This window comes from Ostrea edulis, chromosome 6, assembly GCF_947568905.1.
Source record: "Ostrea edulis chromosome 6, xbOstEdul1.1, whole genome shotgun sequence".
Taxonomy (NCBI): Eukaryota; Metazoa; Mollusca; class Bivalvia; order Ostreida; family Ostreidae; genus Ostrea; species Ostrea edulis.
Genome location: NC_079169.1, coordinates 16,059,471 through 16,083,148, shown reverse-complemented (window position 1 = coordinate 16,083,148; position 23,678 = coordinate 16,059,471). Strand labels below are relative to the sequence as shown.

The 23,678-nt window shown below is 36.2% G+C and overlaps 1 protein-coding gene across 2 annotated transcripts in view; it reads right to left on the bottom strand.

Annotated features, from left to right (window-relative positions):
* The window catches only part of LOC125683083 (aspartate--tRNA ligase, cytoplasmic-like), a 32,538-nt gene that overhangs the window by 4,807 nt on the left and 4,053 nt on the right, over positions 1–23,678 (bottom strand). For both annotated transcript variants that reach the window (XR_008796206.1, XM_048923843.2), the window contains exons 4-13: positions 16,338–16,440; positions 15,073–15,175; positions 13,513–13,587; positions 12,145–12,313; positions 10,904–11,038; positions 9,446–9,593; positions 7,427–7,495; positions 5,594–5,714; positions 1,090–1,170; positions 674–785 (exon numbers count right to left, since the gene is read on the bottom strand). Coding sequence is in view for 1 of the 2 variants with exons in the window: in XM_048923843.2 (XP_048779800.2) it covers positions 674–785; positions 1,090–1,170; positions 5,594–5,714; positions 7,427–7,495; positions 9,446–9,593; positions 10,904–11,038; positions 12,145–12,313; positions 13,513–13,587; positions 15,073–15,175; positions 16,338–16,440 (1,116 nt within the window). In the remaining variant the exon portion in view is untranslated. The remainder of the gene's footprint in view (positions 1–673; positions 786–1,089; positions 1,171–5,593; positions 5,715–7,426; positions 7,496–9,445; positions 9,594–10,903; positions 11,039–12,144; positions 12,314–13,512; positions 13,588–15,072; positions 15,176–16,337; positions 16,441–23,678) is intronic.

Here is a 23,678-nt window from a genome sequence, read left to right as displayed (position 1 = left end):
AAAAGTGTTCAATTGTTAACGCACGACAACCACTTGACTACTAATTGCTATAGCTCACGTGAGCTTACAGCTCAGGCATTGTAAGCTAAATAGTAAGAAGAGGAAATAAGCTTAATGTTACTTAATCACACTTTGTAACAATTAGGATCAGAGGCTTTACTATCCTGTACTAACTACTGCCACCTTTCCTGTGTTTTTAACAATTTCTCTTAAGATTTGTAAATAGCAAATGGCATCATTCAACGCCACACAATAAACTGCATACTTTATAGAGTCTGTATCACATTTGAAACAGCTACGAATCTTCCTAAGAGAGCTGTTATAAGACTTGGTCATCGAATGAAAGCACTCAATATTTCCCATTCTTAACCAGTAATACCTACTGAAAATTAGATTCTGTCAATTCAGTAAAATAAAAATCAATACCATAAGGATTACTTCCCTTTAAAATGTTATCTGCAACCAATAATTTATCAGATGTTTATTGACTGAAATACATAATGTAGTTTCACTAAGTGCTACATAACTTTTGATCAAAAAAAATTTGTGAGCCAATTAATAAGGTCAAATAAATTTGCGAACATTCGTTTCACACAGAACAGAGGAGGTGGCAATAATTGGTATCTGATGATTTACAACATATTACAAATGTCGTCTCGTTTAGTTCACTTACTGACTCCATGCTCGCTTGCTCTCTTCGTTAAGAAAGCTGGGTCATGAATTCGCTGTGCACCAGAAAGAATTTCCTCTCCTCTCATGAACATATCATATGAGTTGGAATATTTCTACAAGAAAAATTGTTTTGTTTAAAACTGCCTCAGTCTGTTCAAATGTTATTACCATCTTCCATTTATAACTATTATTATTCAATTTATATTTGATAAAATCAAGTTTTTGAATAAAATCTGCTTAAAAGCACATAAGCATACATCACAATTCAATATGTAAATTCAAAAGTTTTTTGTGCTGGGGGGGGGGGGGGGGGGGGGGGGTGGGATTTACATCCAATAATTCATTATTTCAAACAATTTGGTGAATGCAGGAATTAATGTTTGCTGTTCTTTACATTGACTGTTGGAGAAGACCTACCGAGTTGTTGGGGTCAGGCATGGTGTAGAATGGTCGAACAGCCAATGGGAACTTATCCAGGATGTAGAAGTCGGTGTCATACTACAACAGAAAACCACACAGTCACAGTGCTGGCAAAGTGTAGCTGATTAAAGTCAGTTATCTTAGAAATAATATTCAAGAAATTACACAAATTACAATATCACAGTAGAAAACGTTCAACACTAAATTCAAATTTGTAGAAGGAAGATGGAGTGTATCCCACGTATAAAATCTGAACTGTATATAGAGAAATATTCCCCCCGGTTTCCGTTGACCTGAGAATCAATAGGATTCATCTACTACCAATGTCCAACCCAAGTGTGAACTAGAAATGTTTGCAAAACATACACTGTGGAGTCATTTAAGGTAGTGATTGCAAGGCATCAGTTAATAATGACAGACGATGAAAACAAAGACTTGTCAGATAGAACCAGACACAGGATAAAGTGAAAATATGTTTAAAAATATTCAAGTAAAATATAATACAAATGAAAAATCCCTTATTTTTTAATTATATTTAAATAATAGTCATAGTTTATGTCTCTGTGATTCATACTCCCCCCCCCCCCCCCCCCCCCCGGCTTAATTTTCAGTCTTAGAAAATGTAAATTTAATTAACAAACCACTAGGCCTATTAAAATTATAATATATATGTATAGTGTCAGTGCACATAAATCTAAAATGCTGGATGTGTAATATCCAAGGGAAACCGTTAGGCCGAGGAAACACGGGTTATGTATTTGTAAACGTGTCATTTTGAGCAAACATTTTTGATAATTTTAATCATATCTTTCCTAAGTACACTATATATAGATTTAAAACACTTTACTTTGCTAAAAATATCCCCATCGCCCACTTTGAGATCGTCAGCTTACTCAGGTAAGAGGGAATCGAGGGAGTCTACTATGTAATGTGGATGGTAAGAGACATCAAAAAGAGTGAATTTTGAAAACAGCACTTGCTGTCAATATGTTTTTTTCAATTCGTTCAGTTATTTCTTATAATTAAAAAAAATAAAGAAAGTTTTGTTGTTTTTGATAATCGTTTGGTTTGAAAAGAGAGAAGAAAAGAAAAAAACATCGCAGGTAATATGACGTCACAATGCATAGTTTACATCGGCTGTGTTATATTTCCCGCATTTTTAACATACACTTACAGAGCATGAATATACAAGTAATTTCAAACAGAAAGTAATAAATACATCTCCAAAGCAACAGTACTATCATTCTATGTGAAATTCATTCAATAGTAAACATCAAAACATATTTATAGTTATAACACGAGTTAAAATAAATACATGTAAGATGCATATTTATCGTATTGTCACCTGCAGCATTTATGTAAGGAGGGGAAGGGGGCTAACTATAGTGCTCATAGAGCCATAGTAAACCTGAAAACCAATATTGATACTTTCAGGAAAAATCCCTACTAACATATGTTAAAACATATGTAAAAATAAAAAGAATTCATTGGTCATTTATTTTTCAGGGGTGAAAATATGTCTGTTTTGGTAAATAATTGCCTTCTAAAAATTGCACAATTGCTCATAAGGAGCCATGCTACTACTTCATATGAAACTAAATGGACATCTTAATACAAATTATATATTAATTAAGGCTTTAACTTGAATTTGATATAAAATTTGTATCACTTACGCTTTTTGTATCATTTTTAAACACTATCTGAAACACCTGTACACCAGTGTACCAAGTTTGATGTCTATCAAGCAAAGGGTTTTCAAGATATTGAGTGGACAGTGTCTTCCTATGTTCAGAGTAGATTGACCCTTGACCTTTGGACCTAAAAATCGATAGGGGTTCTCTTCCACTCGTAACCAACCCATATATGAAATATCATTACGTGAAGTGAATGGTTCTCAAGATATTGAGCGGACAACCACTGGTCTACTGACCGAGCCGACCGACAGGTGCAAAGCAATATGCCCCTCTTCTTTGAAGGGGGGCATAAATATCATCACTATCAAAGGGTTTTCAAGATACCGTATAGCGGGTTTTTTCCCGGCAGGGTTTTAATTTTGGCTTATTTTAGCAATTATGCACCCCATTATGACTTCAGTATTTGAAAGAGATACAACTCTTCCCTATCCACAAACAAGAGATGTTTGTAAAACACATATGCCCCCCCCATGGTGCAAAATTGAAAAGGGTTATACACACACACATCATTTAATTGAGAGTAGTATCATCAATTCAAAATATTGAGTAGACAATATCTTCCTATGTCAAGAGCGGATTGCCCATGTGACCTAAAAATCAATAGGGGTCATCAACTCCTGAAGATGTACCAGTGTTTGATGTCTGTCAAGCAAAGGGTTCTCAAGATATTGAAGGGACAGTATATTCCTATGTCCAGCTTGACCCTTGACTTTTGACCATGTGACCTCAAATTCATTAGTAGTCATCTTCTCCTGATGATGTACCAGTGTACCAAGTTTGATGTCTGTCAAGCAAAGGGTTCTCAAGATATTGAACAGACAGTATATTCCTATGTCCAGTGTGACCCTTGACCTTTGACCATGTGACCTCAAATTCAATAGGGGTCATCTTTTCCTGAAGATGTACCAGTGTACCAAGTTTGAAGTCTGTCAAGCAAAAGGTTTTCAAGATATTGACCGGACAGTATATTCCTATGTCCAGTTTGACCCTTGACCTTTGACCATAAAATCATTAGGGGTCATCTTTTCCTGAAGATGTACCAGTGTACCAAGTCCGATGTCTGTCAAGCAAAGGGTTCTCAAGATATTGACCAGACAGTATATTCCTATGTCCAGTTTGACCCTTGACCATGTGACCTCAAAATCAATATGGGTCATCTTCTTCTAAAGATATACCAGTGTACCAAGTTTGATGTCTGTCAAGCAAAGGATTCTTGAGACATTCAGTGGCAATATATTCCTATGTCCAGTTTGACCCTTGACCTTTGACCATGTGACCTCAAAATCAATATGTGTCATTTTCTCCTGATGATGTACCAGCGTACCAAGTCTGATGTCTGTCAAGCAAAGGGTTCTCAAAATATTGAGCGGACAGTATATTCCTATGTCCAGAGTAGATTGACCCTTGACCTTTAACCTTTTGACCTGAAAAGCAATAGGGGTTCTCTTCTTTTTATAACCAACCCACATATGAAATATCATTACAATCAAGTGAATGTTTCTCAAGATATTGAGCAGACAACTCATGGTCTACCACATGGGGTTAAGACCAGCAGTTTGACCTTGACCTTTGGCCACGTGACCTGAAAATCCATAGGGATCATCTACTCTCTAAGGAAAGCCTCTGTATCAATTTTGGCTATTATCAAGCAAAGGGGTCAAAAGATATTGAGCGGACAACACATGGGCTTAAGACCAGAGGTTTGACCTTGACTTTTGACCATGTGACCTGAAGGTCAATAGGGATCATCTACTCTCCAAGGGCAACCCTTGTACTAAGTTTGGTAGTTATCATGCATAGGGGTCAAAAGTTATTGAGTGGACAACACATGGTCTACCACATGGGGTAAAGACCAGCAGTTTGACCTTGACCTTTGACCATGTGACCTGAAAATCAATAAGGATCATCTACTCTCCAGGGGCAACCCCTGTACCAAGTTTGGTTGTTATCAAGCAAAGGGGTCGAAAGATATTGAGCGGACAACACATGGTCTACAGACCGACCGACTGACAGTTGCAAAACAATATGACCCCTTTTTTTCAAAGGGGGGCATAAAAATTATTCCGCTAAAATTATTGGCATACCTTTCAGGCAGCAAATCGCCAAATTTTAGACCTGCAGAATAAACCTGCTATACGGTATTGAGCAGACACTAATTTGACACAGAACTGCACTGCACCTTTTGACCTGAAAATCAATAGGGGTCCTCTTCTACTCATAACCAACCAACATATGAAATATATAAGATATTGAGCAGACAACAAGTGGTCTACCGACCGACAGGTGCAAAGCAATATGCCCTCTTTGAAGGAGGGTATAATTAAACAAGTCAGAAAGAGTATAGCCGAAAATGGTTTACACTTCATACTCAACGCTGTCCCTCAAAGATACATCAAATCAAAATTTGAAGGTCTATCATAGAAAATATATGACATCATAATCAATGATGTTGTAGCAGTGCGAGACAAAAAAACCTCACATGGACGTCTCGCATGGGTATTGTCGGTCTCACACTGGTGATCAAGCGAGACAGAAAAACCTCACATGGACGTCTCGCATGGGTAATGTCAGTCTCACACCGGTGATCATGCGAGACAGAAAAACCTCACATGGACGTCTCGCATGGGTAATGTCGGTCTCACACCGGTGATCATGTGAGGCAGAAAAACCTCACATGGACATCTCGCATGGGTAATGTCGGTATCACACTGGTGATCATGTGAGACAGAAAAACCTCACATGGACGTCTCGCATGGGTAATGTCGGTCTCACACTGGTGATCATGTGAGACCACAAGATGTACATACCTTGGCTTTGACAAGTCGCCCGAGCAGTTTTTCTGCTGGAGTACTCAGATCATCCTCGTCACCCATTTCCACACCATTTTCTCTCAGCATCTTAACAGCCTCTGGGTACTCAAGAATCAGACTACAAAGCCACAACATTATGTAAGTGTTTTAAAGATGCCCTCTACTTAAAGTAGAGATTCGTGAATTTTCAAAAATCATTTTATGACTGAGATGAAACATACAGCAAACATTTATATTTATTAAGATAACAGCAAAGTAATGAATCAATCGTCCTTCAAATTGTACTTTGTTTAAAGAATGACTATTAATATTTTGTTTCTAAACAAAGAAATTTCAGTGATTATACCTTTGACCTAGAACATGAGGTCCACAGGCCTTATCTCTCAAGTGATTATCTGTTACAAGTATTACTAGCCACAAGCGACAAAATCTATAATGATATTCCTGTTCTGTATATCTAAGCTAAATTCAAATATTCAGCAGCAGTCTATATTAAACAAGATTTGTCTACATTCAGTTTGTGTACGACTGTACATTATTAGCAAAATTAAAGAAGTCTTTCAAATGATATGGCCATTTAATCAATATAACCATTTTGGCCCCACCCTGGTACCCCAACCCCTATGCCTGGGATCATGAAATTTAAATTTTGGTAAAGGGCTACCTGCTCATTCTAAATACCTATTTAGCTTCAGTAACGTTAAAGACGTTATTATACCCCCCGCAACAAGTTGTGGGGGGTATACTGGAATCGGGTTGTCCGTCTGTCTGTCTGTCCGTCCGTCTATAGACGCAATGGTTTCCGGGCTCTAAAGCATGATCCTTTCCACCTACCGTCACCATATCATATATATGGACTACCCATGGGATGAAGATGTTCCCATTCAATTTTGGGGTCAAAAGGTCAAAGGTTAAGCGCACTGGACATCAAAGTAGCAATATGGTTTCTGGGCTCTAAAGCGTTATCCTTTCCACCTACAGTCACCATATCATACATATGGACTACCCATGGGATGAAGATGTTCCCTATCGATTTTGGGGTCAAAAGGTCAAAGGTCACGCGCACTGGACATCGAAGTAGCAATATGGTTCGGTTTGTCATGCAATTTGTTTTTTACACTCAGAAAAGAGGTAGTTTATACCTATTACCAACACCCTTTGGGAGATTGGGGTAAGCGGGGGGTATTCTTAGTGAGCATTGCTCACAGTACCTCTTGTTTTTAAACTGTTTCACACAGGACATAAATATTTGGTCTTGGGAGTCGGAACCTCTACCCCAGAGATCATGAAATTTACAATTTTAGCAGAGCCTTTCCTGCCCCATATGACAATGCATTTAATTTTTCTACAAATGTACAGTTGAAGAGAAGAGTTTTGAAAATAGTCCCAGAGAGGCAAGATTCCTGGCATGAATTTCTCAATAAAAATAACTCAAACATAAGTTTGAGTTTTCCTCTATTAGAGCAGTCATATTTTGAGTAAAATCTTAGACTTAGGTTGAATTTCGACTTAAGTTTATTTCAAGAAATCCAGGCCTGATATCTATGAATTATTACCAAATTTGATAAGAATTGGAAGAGTAGTGATCAAGAAGTTAAAAATGTTCATTTGTTAACGCAGAGCCGACAATGATGGATAAAGGCCAACAGCATAGGTCACCTTAGTGACTCAGGTGAAATATGAAATATCATCACGGTCAAGTAATTAATTCTTAAGATATTGAGCGGACAACATGTGGTCTACCAACTGACAGGTGCAAACCAATATGCCCCTCTTCTTTGAATATCCCCGGCTTTTACCAAATCAGGGAGGAACAAGACAGAAGCTCACCTGGGCTCCAAAAACTTGAATGGTTCTGCCGGATACTGTTTGTTCACAGTTTCTATTTCCTCTTTAAAACTGAAAAAACAGCAAACTCTATCAAACAAGTGTTCTCAAAATCTTCAACATTACAATTATACATGTGCATGTATCTGAAGACAAAACCTAACAGTTTCAAATCTGTGTGTGGTATACCATATACAGGCTATTCCATTAAAACATATGAGGTACCCGGGGAAGGCACTTTAAAATTTGGGTAACCACCTATAGAAGCATAAAAATGTAATGAGGGACCACTCGCAGAAGCAATTTTAGATAGTGCGGCACCACCCATAGAAGTGAAATACACTTTTTCTTTAAATTCAATATGTATGAATGACTATTTATAACCCCTGAATTGAGGTCTATTTTCAGATGTTCCCAAGCATGATAGTAAAGAGAAGAGTATCTTGGGTGTCATCACCATTCAAATAACTGGCCATCAATGAAGCTTGATCATAGAACCATCAATCTATTTTATCAAGACTGTCTTTCTTAAACATGATGAACTAAATTAATTTTATAAGTCTACCTGTTCATAAAAAGTCTAGTATTGTAAATGTTCAAAAACAACTATTAAAAGTTTGAAAATTGACTAGTATTTTGAGTATTAAAAAACAAGAAAATGTGTCTCTTTACGTAAATAAAATGATATTCTATGTTTCTTAGTCAATATATAAATTTACAACCTGCAACTTAAGATTTGTGAGGCTCTATTCTATCGTTTTCAACAATTTCGATAAATTCCAATTTCTCGATTCATATTTGTGCGCCATGTTTGATGTACTGAAGTTTCAACTTCCGATTGTCAAGTCATTTGCATATGTCATATAAAGTAGTATTTACATCAATGGACGTGGACAAGTATGGAGGCGAAAGCTATTTCGTCGGTATTGAAAAGGTTTGAATTTAATATCAAGTTTAAAACCGAACAGCAGAGTGTAAATTCTTTCTGCAACAATATGATTTTCCTTTCTTCGTCGAAGTGGCTCAAGTAACTACATTTTCGCGCTGATTGTCAATGTTTATCTTTTTCATTAGATCCACCTACGAGATTTCGCGATAACAAGCATGGTGGAGCACACGAAGAATTTTGCATGCTGTACATTATATTTAATGAAAAACACCTTTATTAGACATGCCCGAGCACAAAGTTGGTACTCCTTTTGGTGTAACTGTAAGTGTGAACAACATTTGGGACTAATACACAGTGCAGAGTTTATTATCGGTTATTCATAAAATTATTTTGCACCATTACGGAGATCCTATGGAATTGTAGCCTCATCCCAAAAACTTCAGAATAAAAAAAATTGGATAGGGCTACATTATTGCAGCTAGAATAAATCAAAAACCGTTTCAATGGACCACGAACACGTTTCGTTTTCCATTTTGGACAAGGGAGATAATCCTAATTTCCGGTCGCTATAATTTTAGAGTCAAACTGGAAACGATAACCAGATCGCGGAACTTCATCGACCGAGATAAAATGAAGACAGAAAACGGCGTTTGTTTCACATTCTACTTTCAACCCTTCCCTTCTCTTGTTGCATTCCTCTCAGTTTCGGTAAAAAATAAAGATTTTATCAAAACAACCACCCACAGATGCAGTTTTCTGGCAGTAGGTACCCACCATATATGCAATTTTCTACCAATGACAAGCACCCATAGATTTTTTTTTTAATTGCCGTCCCCGGGTACCTCATATGTTTTAATAGAACAGCCCTAATGCATATTTTCTGCAGTTGTCCCATTTTTTACGGAATTTTTCAGATAAAAAATTACAATTACAAAATATTTTAAACCACAAAATTAAGATGTTATCTAAGAGCATCGTTGTAATGCAACTGCAGAAATTGGAAACACAGAATATAATTTGCTACCTTGTAAGGATCAAATTGAAAAAATTTCCAACCACATAAATACTCGTTTTATGGTATTTATATATCTACCATGCAAATCATGCAACCCTCGAAAATATTATAAACTTACTTATCTCCGAGACCTTTGAAAATATTGATGAGCATGTCCCCAATGACCTTTAGAACTTCATGGTAGTGGAATTTAAAAGACATTTCCAGATCCAGCCCCACAAATTCTGTCAGATGACGATGGGTATTGGAGTCTTCTGCTCTAAACACTAAAGGTAAAAGGTCAATAAATGGTAAATAGGTGTACATCTGACTGTACATAGTTTATTTGTGGGGATTCGACAACACTTAAAACATGAGGCCCATGGGCCACAGTGCTAACCTGAGTCACCTGGGACCTGTTGTTCTTCATTAGAAGATTTTTGAAAGATATTTACTCTCTTAAATCTCATGATAAATTTTGATTTAGTGTGGTCCTCCTAATCTTAAAAAGAATTTGTTTTCATTAATTTCCTGTATATTTCCATATTAAACTTCGGTCTCCTATTATGGTTCCAGCCTACCTCTGATATAATTTCCTGTATATTCTATATTAAACTTCAATCTCCTATTGTGGTTCCAGCTTACCTCTGACACCCTTGCATTGAACAAACGTGAATTTCCGCTACAGGAAGATCCTTACATATTAATATGACTAAACCATGGCCCTGCTGTTCTTTAGAGGAATATTTTCAAAGATGTTTCCTTACATATTCCCATTTAAAACTCTGACCCCCAACTGTGGCCCTATCTTACCCAAGGGGTCATGAATTGACAGATTTCAATATGTACTACCTGGGGATGCTTGCATATCAATATGAGTATTCATGACCCTGCTGTTATTGAGAAGATTTTTCCTAAATATTCTCAGGTAAAACTTTTGATACCCTATTATAGCCCCAAATTTGATTCTGCACTACCTGGGAGTGATTGCATAATATGATTTAAACTTTTCTAGCAGAGTGGTTTTTTTTAAATGACCCTACCCTGTTTTTACCTTTTTTTGATTATCTCCCCCTTGGAGGGAGCATGGTACTTCATTGAATAAATTTGAATCCCCTTCATCTAAGGATGATTTTCAAGTTTGATTGAAATTGTCTCAGTGGTTCTCGTCAAGAAGATTTTTAAAAGATGCCTCAAAATGTTTATTATTTCTTGATTATCTCCACTTCAAGAAGGGTAAAGCAATTCATTTTAACAAACTTGAATCCTCTTTACCTAAGCATGCTTTGTGGCAAGCTTCGCTTAAATTAACCTTGTGGATCTGAAGAAGTCAAATCTTAAAAATTTATGGACAGATGGACAGACTGACACTGGACAAAAAAGTTCTCTTTCAGTAGCTCACTTGAGCTTTCAGCTTATGTGAGCTAAAATTGTGTAACGTTTATTGACAGTTTATGGACAGATGGATGCCAAACAACAGGTGATCAGAAAAGCTCTCTAGAGCTTATAGCTCAGGTAAGCTAAAAACAATTCACAGATATAAAATGGTTTAACCTTCCAAAGTTAAACTGAGATAAGAAAACAAGGTATAGCTGACCTGCACCCACTGTGTAGACTCTATCAAAGTCGGAACATATACACATCTGCTTGTAAAGCTGTGGTGACTGGGCCAGGAAGGCCTTTGACTTGAAGTAGGAAACAGTGAACACGTTGGCTCCGCCTTCTGAGGCCGCTGTAAATGTCAAATACGCACAAATTTGTATTTTATACATGTATGTTTACAAGTGGCAGGTTTTTTCTTGTGATATTACCATTTTGTCTACAGTAGTCACCCTCTCAACAGAATTTCACACGTCAAGAACACGGGGGCAAATCAAATGACTGAGACATGATCAATTACACGGAAAATGGCGACGAAGGTCAACGCAAGGGAAAATTCAAAAGAGTAAGTAACACCTTTATCTATAATGAATTGTCATGTAATTTATATCAACATTTGAAGAATTTTCTTAGAAACAAATCCATACAGAAATAGTAGTTCTATGTGTGATAAAAGCAGAGAATATTGACCCAGATTTTTGGTGATCAGAAAGTTTTTGAATGAAAACAAAAATGACCAAAAGTTCAACTGTGGCAAATTGACCTTGACCTTCATTTATGACCTTGACATTTGTCAATTATCAGCCATACATATAGCAGGACTTTTCAGTTGACTAACCATTAATTCTAATCTCTTCCTCTTAACTTTGTAAGTGAATTTTTTGTTTGCAAAACTTTAGTTCAACATAAAACTTGCAAGGTTGCATTGTCAGATGTGAAAATAACGTTTTATGAATAATTTTTAATACATATACAGATATTCCCACAAATTTAAAGTCTCAATAAATCTAAGGACGCTAAAGTCTTACAAAATACATGTGATAAACAGTATAAATTCAAGATTCATGTTGTGCGAAGGCACAAAAAAATAATACAAATATAAAATCTATCACATGAATTTACAATTTATATGGAGAGAGGGAGGGGAGACTATATAAACCCAATCATTCTACTCTCTCCTGGGCAGGGTGGAGGCAGAACACCTTTGAAAATCAATTGCGACAATGCTACCATCATTTTTCAAAATAGGTTGTATATATCTTTGGTTCTGAACATACACTATAAAACAATGTTGCTAAGTTACCGTTTTCATGATATATAGCTCTTTCAGGTCCATAGACATATAAAAATATGCACCACCCCTACCCATCACCCTGCCAATGGTGCCAACACCAACTTTGGGGGTGGGGGGGTGTGGGGGTGTTTGACACTTACTATAAATCAATGCTGCCATGTTACCTGAAATAATTTTTGGTAAGTGAATTTCTATAAAGCCTTGACTATCCAGATGTTCTCTGAAAAATCGGCATACTCCTGCAGTGATTCTAAATATTGCTTGATTTGTCGTGGTGCGTAGGTCCAGAATCCTGTGATCCAGTCGGGTATCCTGGTTCACCTTTGCTAAACTCTAGATTGTTAAAAAAAAATACTATGGAATACTTAACAACCTTTACTTGATGAAAAACTTGACAAAATCTTCATATTTCCTTTAACTTCATAATATCTCTAAATTTCTAGATAAAAACCACATCCCAGCTAAATACGCCACTTCCGCATTTCGATGAAATATCCATCCCTATCTATCCTATGATGAACACAAACCCCTTAACTTCGGAAGGAAAAAAATTGCTCATTCCAACCTTTTAGTGCTAAATTAAAACCAGAACAATTTCCAAGCCTTACAGTTACAACATTTCAGACGACAGAATATGAATTGCGCACAGATAACAAACATTCCTTTTCCCATGTAAATGTTGCCTACATTCAAACAGATATTGTTTTCATTTGTATTGATATGAACAATAACGAAAATCATTTTAAAATTTTGATAATGTGCTTTGGATGGTTAATTTGTCCTGAAATGGGATATCAAGTTGGGATAATTCTCAATCCTGGACTTCACTGTTTAATCTATATCAGCCCAACGACAACTACAAAATCTAAATCAGCCCAACCACAACTACAAAATTTAAATCTGCCCAACCACAACTACAAAATCTAAATCAGCCCAACCACAACTACAAAATCTAAATCAGCCCAACCACAACAAAATCTAAATCAGCCCAACCACAACTACAAAATCTACATCAGCCCAACCACAACTACAAAATCTTAATCAGCCCAACCACAACTACAAAATCTAAATCAGCCCAACCACAACTACAAAATCTAAATCAGCCCAACCACAACTACAAAATCTAAATCAGCCTAACCACAACAGCCCAACCACAACTACAAAATCTTAATCAGCCCAACCACAACTACAAAATCTACATCAGCCCAACCACAACGACAAAATCTAAATCAGCTCAACCACAACAGCCCAACCACAACTACAAAATCTAAATCAGCCCAACCACAACAACAAAATACTTGGACATACTTTGCAGACTTTAACTAAATCACGTCTATTCTTTTTCATTTAATAAAACAAATTGGCAAACAAAATCTTAAATTGTCTGGATTTTAAACAAAACTGCATGTACATTGTACCAGTATATGTTAACATAATTTTATAAGGTGATTCTAAGCATCAAGCTAGCCTGCAGAATATACACGGAATAAAAATCAACCAATCATCTTACTACATCTTACTACATTACGTACCGTGTCAGTTTCTGCACGAGAAGCATCCTCAATTAGTAAAGGCAGCTGTGGTTCCGCTGAGCTGACAGTCCACACCTTCAAAAGGAACCATTTAGATTGATAAACAAAGACTTGTCTATAATAAATCACATTTAGATTGATAAACAAAGACTTGTCTATAATAAATCACATTTGTCACCTCTTTACATTTTCATATCTCTACAGTACTTTCATCGTTTTTCAAACACATTTTCAGATAGATGTTGACCTAAGGATGATCAAATATCTTGTAGAAGTTGTCTTTCTGCATTTCAATATCTGATATTTTCCAAAAACAGAGCGAGTCCCCTTGATTTTAATACCTGTCAGACTAGCATAGTCACTGGCCCAAATGACCTTCAGGGTTTCACATGTTACCTGCAATTCTATTCCTCCTCACAGTGGCCAAGATCTGTTGTGACAATCTGACCTTGACTTTTATCCGACAGTTTTAACCTTGACCTTGATTCAACAAATGACATCCCTGTCTTGTATATTTCAAAAGTTATGACGAAGATTCCAGTTGTAAACAAATAGACAAATATACAGAGTGTATATACCTTAAATAATAAATAAACTCAGTCTTCAATCAAATAGACAAATATACAGAGTGTATATACCTTAAATAATAAATAAACTCAGTCTTCAATCTCTTGAGACAAAAACAGATTTTTATAAATCTATTGGATGTAGAATCACATATCATGGATACAAGTTATGTATTATAATCAACCTGATGACAGTGTAATTCCACATTATATATATATATATAAAACACACTTGTTCAGTTTGAATTCTTACAGTGAAAAGAGGAAGATAACAAACAGTGATAAATCTCATAACTCCTGCAAAGAATACAAAATAGAGAGTTGGGCAAACACAGAACCCGGGACATACCAGAGGTGGGATCAAGTGTCTAGGAGTAAGCATCCCCTACTGACTGCCCAGCAGGACAAGTAAGCATCCCTATTGACCAGTCAGCAGGAGTAAGAAACCCCTACTGACCGGTCAGGAGTAAGCATCCCCTATTGACCGGTCAGGAGTAAGCATCCCCTACTGACCGGTCAGCAGGACGAGTAAGCATCCACTATTGACCGGTCAGCAGGAGTAAGCATCCCCTATTGACCAGTCAGGAGTAAGCATCCCCTATTGACCAGTCAACAGGACAAGTAAGCATCTCCTATTGACTGGTCAGCAGGAGTAAGCATAGCCTACTGACCGGTCAACAGGAGTAAGCATCCCATATTGACCGGTCAGCAGGACGAGTAAGCATCCCCTATTGACCGGTCAGGATGAGTAAGCATCCCCTATTGACCGGTCAGCAGGACGAGTAAGCATCCCCTATTGACCGGTCAGCAGGACGAGTAAACATCCCCTATTGACCGGTCAGCAGGACGAGTAAGCATCCCCTATTGACCGGTCAGGACGAGTAAGCATCCCGTATTGACCGGTCAGGAGGAGTAAACATCCCCTATTGACCGGTCAGGACGAGTAAACATCCCCTATTGACCGGTCAGCAGCAGCAAGTTAATGTGACCTCACCTGGTGGCAGTGTAATTCCACATCCTGTTGAGTACAGGATTCAACTCTCTGATCCACTTTTCGGACAAAACCCTCAACGTCAACAATGGATTCTTTGTTTATACTGAAACATGTTAAAAGCCCAATCAATAATTCAATGTACATGTAAATACATACAGATAATACATGTGATATGTTAAATATATGTTGTTGATTAAAGTATAGCTTGCTTATGCACACAAACCATATATAGGTGACTCGATGGCTTGAACTTCGATCTCTCAAAGTTCTCGATCTCCCGAAGTGAAGTTATGGTCCTGAATTTTTTTCTATATAACTAAGCAAATTAATTATCGATCTTTCGAATGGTCGATCACTCGGAGTTCTCAATCACTCGAAGTGAAGTTGAGGTCCGTAAAACATATTTCATTGTTTCTCACTCTCGATCTCTCGAAGTGATGCGTAGCGTATACTTACCGTTACCCAAGCGTATAATTATTTCCGCTTGGACCTTACTTGGATTTTGTTGACAGCCGGCGGCTAGTGTGGTCGTGGAAATTAGGTGTTTACGGAGGAGATACATCACACGTGCTTCTTTGTGGAAGTGGACACTTGAGTATCTAATTGGTTAATTGGTCTTTATTCATCCTACACTGGAGTCTTGTGATGATTAAAATTTGTATATAATCTGACTATGAATAAAGTCTATATTTGACTTTGACTTGACAACAAGAGAGCGAGTTTGAGACATGAACTTACAGACTGTTAAATTTCTCGAGTTTGTACTTTGAGTAAACTTACTCTAAAATGTCGTTTTACACATTTGTTCGCATTTTTGCATTGTGTAAAGCGACATAACATGTGCTCTGTTTAGCTATTGACAGTAAAGCTTTATTGGAAATTAGTTTTGTACACCTATCTTAACGTGATAAAGGAACAAATAAATACATAAACTTTGAAATCTTTTTATTAATGCAAAATTCTTTATTTTGAAATCAAATTAGCTACCTGACAAATATGATGGAAAACGTGTCAAAACAATACAATGATCTTGCTGGTAAACATTTCTGTTTACTGTAAAATCTGAACAATATGGTCGGACCTTACATTTCCGAATTTTTTCGATCTTTCGAACACTCGAAGTTTTATCAAGTTCCCTTGAACTTCGAGTTATCTCAAGTCACCTGTACAAGTTTGTGTGTACTTCCATTTTACAACAGAATGTTCTTTTAGAAGTGACATTTAAACACTTGAAATAGATTGCTAGATCTAACACACATGCATACCCTGCAATAAACTTTAACATCTGTTTGCTGGTGTTTTGTCCTACTGCAGCTAAAGCCTGCACTGTCCATTTCTGTTGTCGAAGCACAATGAAACACTGTTTCCCTATAAAGACCAAACACAACAATAAAAATCATTGAAATTACTACGTTTTAATTGCAGCCTATTCATTATTGCATCTCTGACTCTTTTTTCTACCATGTGGGAATGAACACCCATTCAATAGGGAAAAATAGCATCAAATACCTAACCTATTGGGAATTTTCTTTCATCAGGGATCGACATTAATGGTTGTCCGATTGCCCAGGACATGTGAAAACCCAGCTCAGACAAGTGAAACTCAATACATACTTGTCCGATTGGGCAAGTGATTATTTCAGTTAAAAATGTGATTAAGCTTGATAAACATTGAATATTGGAAAATAAAGTCTGACTCCATAGTTTTCTATACAGAATCATTGATTGTTTATTAATAGCTAAAGCCCCTTTCTAGTAGGTCATACCATATTTTATTTTGTCAGCGAGTCATTCCAAATAAGTAAATTACATGACGTACGACTTATCTTAAATCATGTTTGGAAAAAAATGGCAGCTTCACAACCACTTTTCTAAGTATTTTAGTCAGGATTGATTGTATATTGTTTAATGTCCCTCTCAAGAATCTTTTACTCATATGGCAAGATCACCATTATCATTGAAGGGCTGCAAAATTTATGTCTATGTTCAGTGCTTATGACATTTAAGCAGGTAGGGATCTTTATCATGAAACACCTGCTATGATACAGGACCTAATTTCTTTTTGCAGTCTCATCCAAAGGACCGCCTCATTTAGTCGCCTCTTACGACAAGCAAGGGGTGCTGAGGATCAGGGTTCGACACGCGTCAGAATTTGGACTCACCATTTGGGCAACCTAGGTAGTAATCTCAAGTTGCCCGAATGGGTTTCAGGTTGCCCAAACAAAAAGCACTTTAAATGTATTCTTAAAACTTTTTGCATTTCTATTTCAGTTTCAAGCAGAACCTCAATTATAACTCTCTCCTTGCAAACATTGTTTTCACTCTCACCCATCTCCTTATAATCACTCATTCTCTCCAAAAATTTCAATGCTCTCTACCACTGCATTCTCTTCGCTTTGACTAACATTCCCCTTTTTGCACTTCATTCATATTTTATTTTAAATGGACAATTTATATATGTCTATCACTTTAGATTTTTTCCCTTTTCTATAGTCTACTTAATGTATGTTTGTTTTTCTTGTATGCCCTTAAATGCCTTAATGGACCCCCCAAAAAAATTTAACCAAACACTGTTTTCTCAGATTTTTCACTTTGTTCTGTCCTTAGAGTAAACACTTGTCCTTTTCTTGTGTCTGGAATAGGTAGCTTATATATTTCGTTTTAAAACTTAAAAGTCCAAACGATGCTGAGCCCCAAATAAAGTTGGAGATAACGCGGGCATTTTCTCATCATTATGAGCCACGGACGCCCCTGGTTGAACGATGTCTTAAAAGACCCCTCTTTAAGGTTTCCTTTGTAGTTTAACCTTTTTTAAAGATTGTTTATGCGTCAGTAACCCAGTTTCTTTACCCCAACAAGATCGAATGCCTACGTTGTTTGACCGGATGTTTCACTCTTGTGTAATAAAATGCAAATCAGATCGGACATTTCCAGGATTCATAAAGAAGACTTCCGTTATCGCACCAGATCAAAATACTTACAAAGTTTTTACTGACTGGATTTATTTCTTTTCACACTATTTTGAATTGAATTCATTTTCTAAATGTACATACAAATTTTAGTCACAATCCAAAATCAAATTACGAAGAATCAGCAGTTTGTTACTAGGCATTTTCTAGCCTGGGAAAAATTGACAGAAATAGAAAGTCAGTGTGCATGGTTCTACTATCCACAACAAGAAATGGGTTTCTTTATACATATTGTGAAATTTTTTGACAAGTCATCCTCCTGTTTCTCCATAAATCACCAAAGGAGCTAAGGGCTATTCCAGAAATAAATACATGGGGGGGGGGGGGGGGGGGGGGGGGTCGGGAGGCACCTTTTGTATATACATATACCAAGCACCCATAAAAAAAAATAAAAAATTGCCCCATGACCCATCAAATTGATAAAACTCATTTTACAATGACCCATCTAATTAAAAAAAAAACTAACCAGACCCACCACAAAAATATTTTTAAAAATGAAAACGGTACAAATCTTGCGAGGTTTTCGGGACAAACATTCTAGTAGTCAATGACGCGGTAATGCCTGTGCAAGATTGCATCACAGTAGTTCTGAAGAAACGATGTCACATCAACAATCAAAGGCATCTATGGTGGGAATGTTGGAAAGATTGGGAGTCCAAGGGATGCTATTATCATGAAATGGGTATGGATATGTTTTTCCATGAATCGTTCGTCTTCTAATGGAGGGCTCTATATCACCATCACACTGACTAATAAATATAACGCATCGGTACCCTCGCATAAATCAACCAAGGTTTGCCTATTTTTATTAGAAAACGGAATACCTATTGATTTCAAAATATTCCCAAGATCGATGCACTGTAAACTGTAATAATCTACAGAGTTCGCCGCCATCACATCCCAAGGGACCCTACTAAACGCGCCTCTAATTTGAAGAGTGTCGTAATGGAAATAGAAAGTTATGCGCTACAAAGAGCGACAACTCGAATAGTTCAATGTTACTTCCGATTTCGAAAGCACGTTTTCAATTTTCCCTCCGACGTTTTGTAACCAACACAACAAGAGCGACAATAAAAATATTCTGAAAACTCAACACCCACGTGGCACAAAATTAAAAAACAATAGAAACTACCCACTACCCATAATAAAAAAATTTTGAACAGTCCAACCACGGACCAAATAAAATATGAAAAAATAAGACCACCCACACAAAAAAATATTGTTTGCCGCCCGACCCCCCCATTTGATGATTTCTGGAACAGCCCTAACCTTAAATCACATCCCACCAGAGCACGTGAAACACACAATGACTGTCACAATAGAATTCATAAATTTGCTATAGAGAGGCATAATCTTTATAAGATAGATATGAATGTTTACAAGCAATTAAAAATTCCTGAGTCAGTCCATTGAGCACAGGCACTTGTTTCTGTAAATAACTTACGACCTCTGTATACTAATAATAACACAAGGTACCTACAGTACATGTAGCTTCAAATGACACCGAATGGCACCCCCTGAGAATGTCGGCCTTTTGAGCTTCCAGGGAATATGCGATGCAAATGTATTTACTACCGTTGTATTGTACAATCATTCAACTTAAAAACCATGTATGACATGACTGCATTCATTGCCTCTTATCGCCGAAAACTGCAACAAAACATAGGTCTACAGCTTGATTTTCCGTTTTATACCACGAAGTGCTTTGTACTGATACCGCGCAGAATAAGTGCGCGATTTTGACTTGCTAGCACGCTCTTCTAAAATTACGTTTGGAATTCTTTAGAGTTATTTATAGAAAGATGAATAGTCCGAGATGAATTAAAAATAGCAGACAAAAGGATGGTTTTAAAGGTGACCATTGACCACAATTGATCTTATTTTATATTACAGTAAAATATCTGTATTTCGAATATGGTTTATCTTGAATAACCCACTTAAGTCGAAGTCGACCGCCGGTCCCGGCCGTTTTCCCTATATAAATGATTAAAAAACTTCTGATATTTCGAACACGGTAATCTCGAATACTCCGCTTATGTCGAAGTATTTTCAAGGTCCCATACCCTAAATTCACCTGGTTTATCTCGAAGTGCAGTCAATTTTCCGCTCTGTTTACCATACCTGGCGTTGTTAAGTCACACATTCACACCAGCGGCTACATCAATTATAATTAATGACCGCTAATCCACGCTCGTCTTTTTCAAGTAGACCCAGGTTGCAATAAATGGTTCAACAGCTTGGGTGATTAGTGAAGCCTTCCAACATTACGGCTAAAGTTCACCGCCAATTATGAACTAACACAGGGTTTGACATTAACTTTTTTGGGCACTAGACCAATCGGGCTACTTAAAATGATTTTTGCTAGACCTGACCTTACATCCACTAGCCCTGACCAACGTTCCAGAAAAAAATCTTATAAGATTCTCCATATCTAAATACATGTACTTAATTTAAATGAAAAACGTTAAGTTTGCATGAACTAAAATGCATTTAATTGTCTCAAAAAAATCTTTAATCTCGTCATTCAATTTGATGCTTTTACTTTCAACCCTTTTTTCAGTTTCTTTAAATTTTTACCGGCACGGAAATTCTTTAATCCATTTAGAATAAATTGACCTCAATATTTTTTTTTAAATTTCTATTTCATAAGCCCTGCTTTATTTCTACCCAACGTTTTCCTTTTTTTCTTTCTTGAGACATCTTTTGCTTTCAATGAGGACGAGATTTCATATTTGATTATATAGACATTCCCGCACATATGTTTAATAAACACTTTCTTATATTCAATTCAAATGAACTGTTTTGGTGGTTTTTTTTAATGAAAATGAATTCAATAATTCTATTTAACCAAAACATAACTTTACACACATTAACAATGTGTAGATGTCGTAGAACATCACTTTCGACCGTGACTTATTAGAACTAAAGATAGAGATTATGTCATCATGCGGTTCAAAATTGCTCGCAAACTCTTGACAGTTATTTTTTTTTATGAATAAACTATCTTTATATGATTTAAAGTAAAGTTTCTTAAATTTGTTTATATTTTTAACACAACTAGTAAATAAACATTTTACCTGACCGGACCTATCATTTAGTAGTCTCGGTCGGTCGGACGTGCCTTAGTGTCAAACCCTGTAACACACCCGATTCCAGAGATGGCGTTTTGAATGACACACGCTCTATCATTAACATGAGGGTTAGATAAACGCACAAAATCGTCGAAGTACGCTTGAAGGTAATGCTCTTAATAACGATAATGCATTTAATAATACACCCTTCATCATTAAAACTAGTACAGAAATAAAGTGCACCGCCACGGCACATGATACGCCCGTCACATATTGTTAACATGAACATATCACCATGAAGAGATAGGTATGCATGGAACCAAATGTCATCCTTCCTTTAAGAATCTTACCCACTTTATGGCCTCATGTGACATTGCTTCAAATATTGATAATGTAAGCTTAATGATTTTTAAAAGGATATAAAAACATTTTCCCAAATGTTTTCAATGAAATGATTAAAGTGCAAGATAGCCCTTTATCCAAGCAAACAACTTACAATAAATGGGAGTACTCAAAAAGGTTGATTTATTCAACATATCAAAAAATACATATATCAGTATCTGCCTTTGTCAAATCTTCAAGTATAAAAGTAAAATATGCATGGTGATGTCAATATAAATAAATATAGATTAAAAATGGTTATTTCAAACACTGGTGCATCTCCTATGGTGTAGTTATTAATTAGAAAAAAATAATACATCATATATTTCTCAACTGGTTGTGTAAGACTTGAGAAATGCACATCTGCAGCTTTGCTCATTGTATTTTAAGGAATGAAGAACAATGCACAGCGTAATAAAACATCAAACATTAGTCATTATGTCTATTCTTAGACTGTAAAACTGTCATCTTAGTGAGACATGACAATCTGCACCTTGTTGTTGAGATATAAAATAAAAATATATTTTACAATATCATATTAATTCTTAAACTTTATACCAAATTAACTTTCAAAGTAATGGCTACCAATTAGAACTGTTCTAAAATTTGACAGATCAATTAGAAGGCCAGATTCCTCTGCCCAATTCCCGATTGCAAGAGATATAGATAGCACCTCCTTGATCAGATTGCTGTAACAGAAATCTTCTAAACTCATTAATTAATCTGTAATTTGACAGAATGCAATTTTTCTGTTAGCAAAATGCCTCCTGAATTGCTTGATAATTACACCCATGGGACAAGGGAAATTTCTCTTGTTACTGACACAAAAGAAATAATTTGTTTGTTATATACTGCTGTATAGTACAGTGTATATAATGAAGAATGTGTAGTTTCTTGAATTAACATTTTTTAATATGGTTATTGCAATACTATTTCATCTGTTCAGATTTACACAAATGCCCAATCTGCAGCTTTGTTCATTGTATATCTTTTTTCTGAACAATGCCACAGCCATAACAAAACATCAAAATACTAATCATTAAAATAGGCCTTTATACATATTGCAACCATTTGTTGTCTTAGTGAGGAATGATACTCTGCATATGGGTTGCTGAGAAAAAAAATTAAAAATTATATAGTACAATGTCAAATTAATTTTGAAAATAAAGACTAACCACAACAAACAAATTCACTTTCACAAATAATTTCTGGTATATCTGCAATTAAGAGGCTAAGATCTCTCTGCCCAATTTCCTAGAGATAAAGATAACACCTGCTTGATCATGTTGATCAGAGATGCTCTACACAAAACTCATTAATTAGTCTTGTCAAAATGCCCTTTGCATGCTACTCCCATGGGACAAGTGGAATTTCTCATGTTATTGTTAGAAACAAAGGAAACATTACATAAGCTAAAAAAAAAGCTGTACAGTATATCATAAAAAAATATGTGTTTTCTTGATGTAACATTTTTGAATGAGGTTTTCTACAAAACTCTTATATGAGTAGGGATTGTACCAATTATAACATACTTTTTTAAAAAAATCACTTCAAATAAATGTCACAGTGACCTTAAAGTACAGTGCGACACACCTTCTACCTAAGATGCATAAGTTGACCAAGTTTCATGATTCTAGATCAAATAGTTTTCAAGTTATGAGCCGGACAGGGTTTTACCATATTTGGCCATATCTTCTTAATTAAAAGTCACAGCGACCTGGTTTTAATGTGCGACACACCTTCTACCCAAGATGTATCAACTGACAAAGTTTGATTATTCTAGGCCTTATAGTATTTAAGTTATGAGCCGGACACGAAAAAGCTAACAGACGGACAGACGGACGGACATGAAGGCCATAACATAATACGGCCCGTCTTAAGACGGGCGTATAAAAACACGAAAATTTATTTAATAAACATCTAAAAGTTGTTTTTTTTTTTAAAATCCGTCTTTTTTGTTTCTTACGTAACAGGTTCTTTCATTACAACGCAATAACTACATCCCAGTCGAGCCTGGACATCAGTAAACTTAAAGTAAGCATACAGGCACGATCATCTTAATTTTGAAACACATTGTGAATTCAATTGGATGGTTATATATATTAAAAAAACAAAATGTTTGTCTTTGAAATTCCACAATATTAATTTATCAACTTGTATTAAACTATAAGAAACGGCAACAGGG